We start from the raw sequence: 13,785 nt of genomic DNA, 5'->3' as shown, positions 1-13,785 counted from the left end.
CATGGGTGCTCCACATGATGGAATGTTTCCCAGTACTTCTGTGTTGTAATAAATTGCAGTAAAAAAAAAAAAAAAGAATTTATATGAAATTTGATCTGTTTTGAAACTTGAGCCAGTGGGATAATGGATTGTGCTTTGGACTCCAAGGTGGGAGGTGGGGTCCAAGTAGCCCTTTAGTCATGCATAGTAAGGACATTTCAACGCAGGGCATTTAGGTTACAAGGTTCTTTCCCATTTTTTGTTGTTACAGGCAAAGGGGAAGATAGTGATGTACTCAGTATAAATGCAGATGCTTATGACAGCGACATAGAAGGCCCATGCAACGAAGAAGCAGCTGCTCCTGAGGCCACAGAAAATACTGTCCAGAGTGAAGCTGGTCAGATAGATGACCTGGAAAAAGATATTGAAAAAAGTGTGAATGAGATTCTGGGACTGGCAGAGTCTAGCCCAAAGGAACCCAAAGCAGCCACCCTGACTGTTCCTCCACCAGAAGATGTTCAGCCTTCAGCACAGCAACTAGAACTGCTAGAACTTGAGATGAGGGCAAGAGCAATTAAGGCCCTAATGAAAGCTGGTGATATAAAAAAACCAGCCTAGTTATTTAACTTGAGTTTGAATTTTAGGTGTGTTTGATGAAGCCACATCCTATACTTTTGTATCTAAAGTTTATTTGGGGTCTTATGTGGTATTTCTTATGTAATCCTATTAGGTAAACTCATCCTAGGCCTAAAATACTTATTGTTTTTGTTTTGTTTTTTAAACTTTTATATTATAGATGTGTGTTTGAATTCATGGCACATACGAATGCTATTTTAGATGAATAGCTATGTTTGCAAATACTATCTTCAAAGCCATTAGGGAAGAGTCATGGTATTTTTTTCCTTTGTTTTTCAATGTTTGGCAACAGACCCAAAAGCTTTAAGAAGGATTGACCAAGCATGTTTCTCTTAAGGCGACTTCTATTTTGCAATAAATATTAAAATTTTTGCTTCTAGATTTGTTAATGGTTTAAGAAATTTTGTTTTGTGTATATGTAATTTTAAAATATTTACTGTTTTGAAGATGCCATCTGTGAATATGGATTTCCTGGTTAAAACTGAGTAGTAGTTTTTGTTGTAAGGCTTAGAGATCTGCTCTTCATGACTGAGTAAAACTTTTTTTTATAAAGAAAAAAAAGACTCAGTTTAAGGCAATTTTTAATAATATAGAATTAATTGCCCATATTAAATTCCAGCAGACAAGCCATCCTAACAGGTATTTGATCCTATTGAACACTTTGTTCAAGTTTTTTTTTTTTCCTTCAATAAAAAGGAACAATTTTGATTTACATTCCAAGCTGTCAGGAAAAGGAGACTGTTTTATTCTACAAGGTTCATCTGGTGGTGTTGCCTGAAGATCTGATGTGCTATAATTTTATGAATCAAAAATAATAAAAGACTTACCATTCTGGATCTAAAGACTTTTGATACTTTTCCGAAAGTAAAGTTAATTTCAAGAACTTTTGATAAGTTGATGTTATAATTAGTCTAATTTTGTATAGTTTTTGTAAACAAATTAGCATCCTATCACAATTACAAATGTTCCCCCCAATTGGTAATTGCAGTTGTTTGATACCAAAATAAATTTAGATAGGGTCCCTTAACTTAAAATAAATTAATTTTTTTCTAAAATATAAATCTGGAGCTGTTTTTATATTTGAAAACAAATGTAGTATATTTTATTTATAAGTCATGTTCTACTGATATGAGGATTTTCCTTATACATACCTTGCAGGGATTGTTTTACTAGCTGACTTAATTATATGTTTATTTTAGAGGGTATTTTAAATGGATATAGAGGACATTTGTGAAACATTGGTGTTACAGTTACAAATTTACATTTTGCTTCTGAATACGTCTTTAAATAATCCTGTCACTATCTTCCTCTCCGAATCTAACAAAGCATAGAAACCTGTGTCACTTGAAGTGTTTCTTTTAAGCTGGTAAATGTGAAGATGACTTAAATAGTGCTCACAGTTATCACTTCATCATGAGAAAGCATTGATTATGGTAAAATAATTCTTCTAGTCCAGCTTAAGCTAAAAGTTAAAATAATAAAGTAGTACAAACTAAACTGTATTGCTGCTTACTAATTATAAAATGTGATAAATGGCATTTGTGTGATTAAACGTAAGAGTAGGAAAAGGTCTGAGTGTTGTGGATTATTAAAGCCCTCATCTCTTGAAGTACTGTGTGTCTCTTCTGTTCAATGTGCAAAATGCTTTGGAGAATATTTGATTGGAGTAGATATGTGTGAAACAGAATGAACTGAGTGAATTAGAGACTACTGAGATTCCTAACTTTAAAAAAAAAAAAAAAAAAAGGGAAACAGCTTTTTTTCCTCTCCCTGTCTTTTTAATGTGAACAGATTTAAGAACTTTTTGAAAATGACGGGCTTTAGAAAATAGGAATAAGTTTGTTTTAGAAATGCCTAATAGGAAAGTGCCTCATTGATCTGAGGCTGCCATTTAAAAAGTTAGTTCACAGGTATTTATTGCTTCTAAGGTCTTCAGTCTTAAAGACAAATCTTAAACCCAGAGATGTTATAGATTTTAGCATGGGACAGATTGATGAGTAAAGATAAACCTGTTGCTTCTTTTTATGCTTGATTCTTTCCTTTTGTTAAGGTAAGGAAAATGTTTGGTAATAATTAATTGGTAATTAAGCTAAAAGAGAAAAAATGGCAGCCAAAATTTCCACTTAATGTCAAATAATTCTAGTATTTGAATTGGGATTTGACCCAAAATTTGAATGTTGTATGGCAACTGATTACAGGTCCTCTGCATTAATGAGCAACTGTCCCAAGCAGTAGGCCTTGGATCACTTTGAAATGTTCTTATATATTGATTGACATGTATTTTGAAAACTTATTGCCCAGTTACTAGTAAAACATTGCAATTATGAAAAATCACCCCAAACCCTCAAATCTTTCTATTGAACACCACCAGTTCCTTAAGATTATCATGCAGTGTATTCTTTCATTATAAATGTTTTTGCCAAAACCAGTTTACAGCAAAATGTTAGATCCTAGAGCATGATTAGTTATCAGAGTAAAGGCATGCTGAATCACTGGAAGAGTAATACAAATTGCAAAGAAATATTCATTTTTCAGTGTCATTTTTAATGTAGATAAAGCAGGAGTGAACCGATATTTGGGTCACATATTTAGGCAGTCTGAAAGTTTTTAAAATTCTTAGTTCAGTGCCATCATAAAAAGAAAGAAAAGAGAGTCCAGGCATAGATACTTTGCTTTGATCATATCTAATTCTGAAAAAGACTAGTGCTTTAACTTAAAACTTCATTTTTAGTTACTTTTAATTTTAATTTTTATATTTAGGTAGACTCCCTTTTTAAACAAGTGCTCTAATGAGTATACCAATAGAAATTCAGATATATTTCCTTGATATTTGATAACTATTTACAGGTGCTCTGAGATGAAAAGAATGTGTGAGTTAAGAGCAGAGAGTTCTGATTCTGCCCTAACCAACTGTATACAAATGACTGTAAAATGAGGGAAGTAAAATATTAGCCAAATATATGATTTCTTTCAGCTATATTGGTCTGTGATCCCAATACACAATATAGTAAAATTTATGAAAACAGAATTCTTTTGATATGTATTTTTTATATCCTCTAGTCCCTCCCCCTCCAATTCAAAATGAAGCAATTTTATTTAGTCTCTGTTCCTTGCTCTTGCTGGATATGAACATCAATCGAGTTTCCATTTTTTTCCCCTTACTACAGTCTTCACTGTCAGGATCTCTTGGTAAGTATACTGCCTATAATTACTCATTTTGGTCCATAAACTTAGTTTATTTTAACTTCTTATTTTATTTATTTCAAAATAATACATAAATAAATTTAAGGTTTTTCCCCAAAGAATCTAGTGAAAAATAGCACTTTATTTCTCTGTCCTTTTTATATGTAGCTATTGCTACAGAGAGGTAATAATTTTCAAGTCTTTAGCTATTTCTTATAGCATTATCTCTGTCTGTTGCAAAATAACATGATTATTCTGCTGCTTCCTGATATTTTGGTTTTAGAATTTATCTGTTTTATATTTTGGAATATGAAGACTAAGCTCTAGTTCCTCTGCCTCTCCCCGAAACATTCCTTCCTTTATCTTCCCAATATAGTGCAGTTACATTACACTTTCTGGTAAAGTAAGTGTTCAACAATTATAACTGCTTTGACTCTGGGTTTACTGTGCACAATTGAACTGTGTGTATCTGTAATTGTATTTCCTTCTTTGGTCCAATTTTGTTTTAAATTTTTTAGAATTAATATAATTGCCTAATTATTTCATTTGCTCAGTATTTCTAATAGCAGGCATAACTTATACCCAGGCTGTCCTCTAGAAGTACAGATCTCTTAATAGGTTCAGATACATTGCATAATCGTTTTTTTTTTTCTTTAAAGACATTCCTCTGGAACATTGTGTTCTTTGGTAATCTGAATTGGTTTCTCTTTACCTCATGTTGGGGCCCCCATTTCCTGAATTCTGTCATTTTCTTTTAGTTTATTTCTTTATTTTGACATTCTTCCTATGAAGGACTGCATGAACAATAAATTGTTTTTTGATTTATTTGTGTGACAGCATGGCTCAGTTCTATCCATTGAAACTTTATGTGAGTGCAGATGTCTAGGCTGGAAATCCTTGGGAGCTCTGCACCAGTGCCTTCCAACTTGCACTGATGCTCTTGAGAATTCATTTGTCATTCTGATTTTTGATACTTAATGTTTTGTCCTATTTATTTCTCTTTGGAAGTTGTCAGGATCTGATCTTTATCCTGACTGTTCTGAAATTTCTCCATGTGTCAGGGTATGGATATATTTTCATCCAGTAAGTTAAATATTGTGAACTCTCAGGGGGGAAATTGAAGTCATTCAGTTCTGGGAAGTTTGTATTATTTCTTGGGTAAGTTTTTCCCCCTTATTTTCTTATAATCTATATTCCTGATTCTCATTCTGATATATCTAGGCCAATTTTAAAATTTTATTGCTTCCTTTTTCTTCCATTTTCTAATATTTTTTCTCAATTTTGTTTTCCTATGACTTTTTAAAAATTTCATATTTTTAATATCCAGAAGATCTTTTTGCTGTTTTTATTTTCTGACTATTCTCTTTTCAAAGCAGCATTCTATTCTTGTATCTATAGGGCAGTGGCTCCAGCATGGAATCCCAGTGACCTTGCACATATTCTGGTTGGCCATGCAGTCAGAGCTTGAACTTCAGATTGACCTAAGTCTTGATGGACATAAACCCTGTGATCCTCCCAAGAACATGGCAAGACAGTCTCAAGAGGAGCCCTTACATGACCATTTTCTCATTTGCCTTTATTCTGGAAGTCTTCCTGTCTTTCAAGAGTATGTCTTGAGGCTGTTTCCTACCTGCTTTTCTGGGTCCTTTGAGACCTGAGACTTTCCACCTTTCCCCTGCCTTAGGGCAGAGCTATTAATAGGCTATAAAATTGCTTAGCTGCAGCAAAGCATTAGCTGCACAGCAGCAGGTGTCACATCACTCCCATAGTGTTGTCATCTGGTCCCTTTTGTGATGATATCACACAGCACAAAGGCTATGCACTATTTCATTATGTATTTTCTCATTATCTGTGTAAGTAATAAACTTTCTGAATCAAAAAAGCACTCTTGCTTCCCCTACTGATTGAACCTGTCAGGACTTGCTTGGCCCTTGCCTAGGCCTTGTGTTTAGCAATTTCATGGATAAATATTAATTTTAATGGTTATTTTCTTTGGCTTCTTGCCTTCTGTTTCCTTCAAGTTAATTTTTTCTTATTTGTTTTGCTATTCAATATTTTCTCAGTTTTTTAAAAAAAATGCTTGCTAATGTTTTACTGCTTGCATATATGAGTAAGACGCTAAAAAGCTAGTAGGAAGTTTGTGACTAAGGCTCTGTAATGGTGGAATTCTCTCTCCAGCTGGATATCCACAATATGAAGACTTTTACTTAATCCACCTATGTTCGATAGGCTAACCCTGCCTTTAATTCTTCATGCCTGTAATCTCAGCGATTCTGGAGGCTGAGACTGGAGGGTTGAAAGTTTGAGACCAGCCTTAGCAACTTAGACCCTAAGCAACTTGGTGAGACCCTGTCTCAAAAAAATATAAAGGCCTGGGGACATGACTTAGTGGTTAAGCACCCCTTACTTAAATAACTGGTAACAAGAAAAACAAAAACAAAACAAAACAAAAATTCTACTTGGTATATTTGAGTTTAGAATCTCTTCCACTTTGCCAAAATCTTGAAGCTGATGAATGAATGCTTGTTGCCTATGTGTGTGGAGACCAGCTTTCATGTTCCCCTTCCACTCTGAGGAAGAACCTGGGATCCTCATTACTGTGCCTTACTTGAGTTTATGTTAGAATCATGTTACTTCTTACTTTCTTCTCTCTGTGCACTTAGCTTGTAACCATCTTCATCTACTAAGTCATTCCCATTCATTTGTGTTCCAATTTCCAAAATTTTCTTGACCCATCTGTCATCTTTTTACTGTCTAAAACGGATTATTCCTTTTAATCTCTTTGCCATTTTAGTGGGCTTTCATGAAGGAGCCATGACAAAGCTCAGTTTTAATTTGAGTTAGTCGTTTCTTCTTAGTGTAGGTCTCTGTCCAAGAGTCGGGGTTGGTTGCTTTAGGGAGTTCTCAGGGGATACACTGCTCCAGCTCCTTTTAGATTGTATTATTAGACATCACTTTGACCTGCTATTATTAGAGACAGAACCCCTCCCAGTTTCAGCTGACAGCCTCACATTGGCTTGCCATGATTTGTACTGATTTTAGATGTCTCCTGTGTTCAGGTTGTTTAGCTGTCCAGATGGCTTCCCTTTCTTTCTCCCACAGAAGTGCTGATATGGTTTTATGACTTGTTAGTGGTTTGTTCTAATCTGATTATATTAAGGAGTTTGGGGGTATACTTAGTTTTAAATGTGTTGGTGTTTCTATTGCTTTGCCTAGTTTTCTGTGGGAATTTGAATAGATTCAAAAACTGTCATGTGGAGAGTATGCGTATGTTTTTATTTAAAAACACTTAGTCTTATTTGTATATGAATAATATTTTATATCCAAGAAAATAATTTATATGTAAATGATATTATTGAATTATTTTCAGAATTTTCTTAAAATTATTTTGTTAATTTTGATGAATTTTCCTTGATGGTAAAAGTTATTTTTCTTTTAAAACTAAAGCCTGCTTTTGTTATCTTACTTAGAAGAAGTTGTTAGTCTAAAATAGCAATTTAGCACTGCTCATTAAGAGCATAATTTAATTTTATTAGATATAATTTATAATAATTGTTGTCAGTTGAAAGATTATTTATTTATTTATCTTTTGGTACTGGGGATTGAACTCGGGTGCACACTACCACTGAACTACACCCCCGAGCCCTTTTTATTTTTTGAGACAGGGTCCCACTGAGTTGTCCAGATCGGCCTGGAACTTATGATCCTCCTGCCCCAGCCTCCTCAGTAGCTGGGATTATAGGTATGTGCTACTGTGCCTGTCTGAAAGATTTTTTAAATTATGAAGTAGAAAGTACTGTATATTAAAATGAACACAGAACTTTTTTTCCCTGTAAAAGTATGTAACACTTTTTTTATTAGAGTTTTATAGTTATACATAGTAGTTGTATTCATTCCGACAAACTCATACGTGCATGGAATTCAATTTCAGTTCATAATCCACCCCTATCCTTCCCCCCTTTTCTTCCCATCCTCCTTCCTGTCTCCCATATTCCTCCCTCTATTAGACTTCCTTTCCCTCATCTATTTATTCATATTTGATTGGTTCTTTTGACCTATGTATATAGGTGAAGCTCCCTGTGGTATATTTATGTATGCACATAACGTTATGTTTTAAGAATTCATTCTGCTTTGCCTCTCCATACCCATTCCTCCCTTCTGCCTATCACCTTCTTTCACATTACTAATCTTCCCTTTATCTTTATGGAAACATAACTATGGATTCAGAAGGACCAGTATTTTAATGTTCTTTTAAAAGTTTTTTTAAAAGATTTCACTGTGTCACTTTTAAAAGAGAAGTTGTTTCCTGTGAACAATTTATATTTGTTCATTACTTTTCTGTTTTAGTATATCTTTCCCTGAAACATTCAAAGTTCAGAAAAGAGCTAGAAGTTGTGGTAATTGATCCTTCCCCTTCATCCTCCAGAAATATTTGACATGAGATTTTTAAAATAATATTCTGTTTTTAGTGTGATATTCTAAGTCACCAATAATGAAATAATGAAAATTTGGTATTACTGCTATTATGTTTATCGGTCTATATAACATAGTCTCAAGAAAAACTAAAAACCAACTTAACAAAAAACCTCTCTGCCTGAAAAGAGATTCTGGAAGCATCAGTAAATATAGTTTTTGTCTTTTAGTGGAAAAGATTGCTTGATGTAGTTTTAGCTATAAAACAATTGTTTTGGTGTTAAACATCTGTGTAATAGCTTTTTGTGGAATTTTTCTATTAGTAAACATGGAAGACGAGAATATATCAAGAATGCTATGATATCAAATTAAAATCTGAATATGATGTCTTTTGACTTATTCATGATTATATAAACCTTCATGTTTATTTCTACAACAAATCTGCAACATGCAGAAAGAAAAAAAAAAGTTTTTTTTTATGTTCCCTTATTTATAGCCAAATTTAAATGTTAAAATACTGCATTTTCTTGTCAAGTTTCATGTTTTATAGTTCTTTCTTGCTATTAACATTAAAATATGTAAACGGAATACTTATGTATTCTGAAGCCTGTAAAAAGGTTTTTGTGGGGTACTAGTTAATCTTACTGCTGCTGTAGTCACCAGAGAAAGAGCCAAACTGTAAATACTGTATAGTTATGAAAATGTAGAAGAAAACCAGTCATTCTTGTTTTTTAAAAATACATGTTCATATACTCAGCTGTTCTCTAAATGTACCTTAGGATGTCATTTTTTTCCTACCTGGTCTCTAAGTAGAAAATCTCTTGTCAGGATGTGAATTTTAGCGTATGGCAAAATTCAGGCTTATGTAACTTACTGCTTCACATCTTGAACAAATACAATCAATCCTTCCCAATTACAGAATACATAAAATCAATCCTTCCCAGTTACATCAACATATGACAACTCTTAAGAACTTGGTGTTCGTATTTCTATTCATATATTAGTGCTAAATTATTTTTTAAAGCCTATAGCCTTTAGTGAAAGTTAAGAGTCTCATTGATAGCTATTTATTTATTTATTTGGTACCAGGGATTGAACCCAGGTGCATTTAATCACCAAGCCATATCCCAGCCCTTTTTATTTTTTATTGGAAATAGGGTCTCAATTAGTTGCTTAGGGCCCTTCTAAATTGCTGTAACTGGCTTGAACTTGTGATCCTCCTGCCTCAGCCTCCCAAACTACTGGGATTATAGGCAGAGGCTACCATACTTATTTCTTAAATCCCCCCCCCCCCCAATTTGTGCATTGATATAGAATTCAGGAACTTTTAAATTACAGTTTGGGAGTTGTCAACACATTTCATTGTGAATTGGCTTAAAATTATTTTCCTTGATTGTCCCGGCCGGCAGGACACATCAACATGGGCGGCAAACCTAGGTGGGGAGGAATGAAGGGACAAGAGACGCGAGAGATGACAGCAAGACAGGAGTTCTGATCAAGCTACAAACTTTTATTGTTCACACAGGGGTATTTATATGCTGGGGATGGGGAAGCTCTCTTATCGGCAGTTGCTGGATGTCTTCACAAGGTGAGATAACCTCAGGATGTTTCAGGAGGACAGATGGCCGCAGGATGTCTCAGGGAGATAGATGGCTGCAGGGTGTCTCCCAGGCAGAATGTCTCCCAGGGGGCTGTTTCTTGTAAGTGTCAGGCTATTCTTTGAAGGAGAACTTCCTTCTAGCCCCTGACATCTCCCCCTTTCTTATATAAAATATTTGACCATACCTTACCGGCCATGTTTTTAGGGGGTGATAGAGGCTCTGTTCCTCTAGGAGGCCTTAGAATATCTCCTAATCCAAGCGAGCGTCTTCACTAGGAGATTTCGTGGTGGCCTTGTCATGTTTTTGGAGGAGACAGCTTTGAGGGGGAAGCATGCCAACCGCCATGCACCAGAGCGTGTCACTCAGAGGTCTTGGGTTTTGGGATCCGTGGATCCATCCTCCTGCAGTCCTTCCTGCACCCTCCGTTATTTTGGCCTAACATCCTCACTCCATGGGTGCGTCCTCCCCCAATCGGAGGGGCCCATGGAGGAGCGAACCCTTAGGGCAAGGGCAGAAGATGGTTGGTCAGAGCTGTTGCTTATACTTTTATATAAGAAAGAGAGATCTGTGGGGATGTAAACTTAAGAAATAAGCCTGTGAGAAGGGTAGAACATCCTTTTAAATGTTGGCAGCGCAGTCTTCCATCTCCAGACGATGATAGTGGACCTGTATGGGCTTAGAGGCCAAAATATTAATCTGTTCTTTAATAAATTGTACCAGCCTGTTTATAATGCAGGGTCCTATGGACACCATTAAAAGTAAACCCAACAAAGGGCCTAATAGGGGAAGAAGGTAGGGTAGAAATCCATTAAGCCCAGTCCAGAGGGGATTTTCAAATAGTTCCCTTCGTCTCTTTTCTAGATCTTCTTGAAGCTGCTTAATTTTAGTGCGTACTATGCCTGATTTATTGGCATAAAAGCAGCATCGTTCCCCTAAGGCCAAGCAAATACCTCCCTGGTTAGCTGTCAGCAAATCTAAGCCTCGTCTGTTTTGAAGGACCACTTCTGCCAGGGAGTCTATTTGGTCCTGCAAATCTTTAATGGTTCCTGATAGAGTTTGTACATCATTTATAAGTTGTTGAGACAGGCAACGGTAAGAGTGTATAGCCGTGCCTAAGCCAGCTGTACCTGTGCCCACAGCAGCTGTTATTCCAAGGCTGGCAAGGAGTGGTAAGGCCTGTATTGCCCGCCTGTGTCTTTTGACTAAGGTGTCTAGGCTAGGAATGGGTACAGGTTCGTCTCCTGGGACAATAGTTTTATCAGGGAGTAATAAGGCAAGAACACAGCCACCGGTCCAATTCACTGGAAGCCTGGGGAATGCCGAGTTTCCTCCACACATAAAAACTGTGCCATTGGGGGGACAAAGAGGTGGGGTGGGTGAGGAATAATTTTGTACTGTTGAGCAATTTCCAAAGGAAGTAACTCCAACATCAATATCATAGGTATTATTCTGCATTGCGCCTAAAAGACATAATGTAAAAGTGCCTATAGGCTGTACTTTAAAAGGAAATCCGGGTTGGCATGTATTATCATTGTCTATGATAGAATTAATAGGAACTGCCATAGGCATGATTGCCCCTGCTGTCATGCAGAGCCAGCAATCACCAGCAAGGGTGGGGTTGGAATTATTAAGCAAGGAGAAGGTAGTTTCCAAAATATCTAATGTATTGGTATCTAAATCTGGGAGCTGGGATTTAGGCAGCATTAAGGGATGATATGTGAGCTCAGGGATTTGGGGTTTCAAAAGTTTGATTATCTGAAGATGCTTGATAGCATCAGTGGGTCCTCCACCATCAGAGACCCCTGTAGGGGCCTTAATGGGCCAGCAGGAGGGTTTACCGACAGTGCCTTGGCACCCAGCTGACTGTAGCTTGGTGTATTTGCCTTCTCCTCCCCGGTCAAAGAGAACGGAGGTATAATGAATAGTGGTCCCCCCTGCTGCATGAGTTTTAGTTAGGGTGGCTTCAAAAAATTGTTCTCCCTGCTTGTTAACACAAATTGAGGCCGACGCATAACAAGAGACATGCATCGCCTGGGTATGCGTACAAGTTGCAGAACAATTTTGGAGAGCTTTACTTGTACTAGGGGGAATAATCTTTGGCTTGTTAACACATACCCATTTAGGCTGATGAACTCCTCCGAGTTTATGGTCAACCTCGGCACGGAGGTAAGCCACCTTCGTCACGCAGTCAGCAGTCTGGGTCCAACTAGTGGGAGCCTGAGTCCAAGATCCTCCCTTGCATTCGCATGGGGGGCCAAAAAGGTACTCCATGATGTTGGAAGGTGGAGGGTCAAGGCCTCCGTGTACGAACCTGTTCAGTAGAAGTGCCTTAAGCAGGATCCTCACACAGATTGTTGGCTGCATCTGCAAAAGAGGAAAATTTGTCCTCAGGGGGAGGGCCTCCGTCCCTGGGTTGAGGTAAGTCATTAACCTGTTTAACCAGGCGTTCTGGTAACCATCTTGGGGCTGCTTGCTCTTGGTCCAAAACACAATCTGAGCCTCGTCCCCAGATGAGGACAGGATCTGGGCCTTTCCATTTATTTGTAAGGGGATCGCGCCACATAACAGGTGGGCGAACAGAATTGGACGAGGGATCCCAGTGTCTGTCTGCGGCCGAATGGCCTTCACTGTCTAGGGTAAGAAAATTAAGGGCAAATAATGCATGGTTAAGGCGATCCCTGGGAGTGGTAAATACAAGGGCAGAAGCCTTAAGGCGGGTTAGCCAAGTTTTTAAGGTAAGGTGGGCACGTTCCACAATGCCTTGGCCCTGAGGGTTGTATGGAATTCCAGTAGTATGACAAATTTGCAAGGTAGCACAAAACTGTTTAAACTTGGCACTGGTATATGCAGGACCATTATCTGTTTTATTATGTATTGGTTTACCCATTACGGAAAAGGCTGAAACAAGATGAGAAAGGACATCTTTGGTAGCCTCTCCGGAATGTGGTGATGCAAAAATAAAGCCACTGAAGGTATCTATAGAAACGTGTGTATATTTGGTTTTTCCAAATTCAGGAAAATGAGTAACATCCATTTGCCAAACCTGATTGGGCAGTAATCCTCGGGGGTTAACTCCCAAGTGTTGAATGGGGAGGGAGACAGCGCAAGCAGGGCATGCTTTTACTATTTCTCGTGCCTGTTGCCTGGTAATTTTACGAAGTAATCGAAGGCTCTGGGAATTTAGATGGTGAAGATTGTGTAACTCTGTGGCCTTTTGAATGGAGCCAACAAAAATTGGAAAGATGGAACAAGTTGCTGCATCAGCTTGGGCATTACCTTGTGTTAGAGGGCCGGGAAGATCAGAGTGTGCCCTGATGTGTCCTAAGAAAAATGGGTGTTGTCTGGCCTGAATTAGCTGCTGAAGCTGGTGAAACAGAAAGGCCACATTGGAAGAAGCCTTAATGGCGGGTGAAATCTCCAGCAGGGGCACAGAATGAGCAATGTAGGCACTGTCTGTATAAATATTAACAGGCTTATCAAAAAATGTTATAAAAACTTGTGTTATGGCAAACAATTCCACAAGCTGTGCTGACTGATAGACAGTATCAAAGGTGGTAGGCTGGTTATTGACAACAAAGGCTGCACGGCCATTACTGGAACCGTCTGTAAAGACAGTAAGGGCTTGAGGAATGGGAGCCTTTTGAGTAATTTTGGGAAAAATAAATGGATGTAATTGGGCAAAATGTAAAAGGGGGGTCATTGGGGAGGTGGTTATCAATTGTTCCCAAAAAGCCTGATAGGGCAATACCCCATTCATCCCCTGTCTGTAGTAAAAATTGGGTTTGGTCCTTAGTATATGGAATTAAAATATTATCAGGGTCTTTGCCAAAATGTTGTCGAGAAAGCAAGTGACCTTTAATAATAATAGAAGCTACCTGAGCAGGATAAACAGTAATAACCTTGGAGGATGTGGTGGGTAAATGGACCCAAAGCAAGGGGCAGCCTTTATTTTTAAAATGTGGATCCCTCTGCC

General features: G+C 37.5%; 1 protein-coding gene across 14 annotated transcripts in view; it reads left to right on the top strand.

Annotated features, from left to right (window-relative positions):
• Caap1 (caspase activity and apoptosis inhibitor 1) overlaps window positions 1-13,785 on the top strand; it is a 602,989-nt gene that overhangs the window by 49,851 nt on the left and 539,353 nt on the right. The window contains exon 6 of one of the 14 annotated variants that reach the window (XM_046467341.2): window positions 251-2,224. The exons of the other annotated variants lie outside the window; for them this stretch is intronic. Within the exon in view, the coding sequence (XP_046323297.1) occupies window positions 251-597 (347 nt within the window). The 3' untranslated portion in view covers window positions 598-2,224. Of the gene's footprint in view, window positions 1-250; window positions 2,225-13,785 lie in introns of those variants that run through there. 14 annotated transcript variants of the gene reach the window in all.

Source organism: Marmota monax, unplaced genomic scaffold (assembly GCF_021218885.2).
Source record: "Marmota monax isolate L192 unplaced genomic scaffold, Marmota_monax_Labrador192_F-V1.1 WCK01_AAM20220418_F8-fsc00033, whole genome shotgun sequence".
Classification (NCBI taxonomy): Eukaryota; Metazoa; Chordata; class Mammalia; order Rodentia; family Sciuridae; genus Marmota; species Marmota monax.
This window is presented reverse-complemented; position numbering and strand designations above follow the sequence as displayed.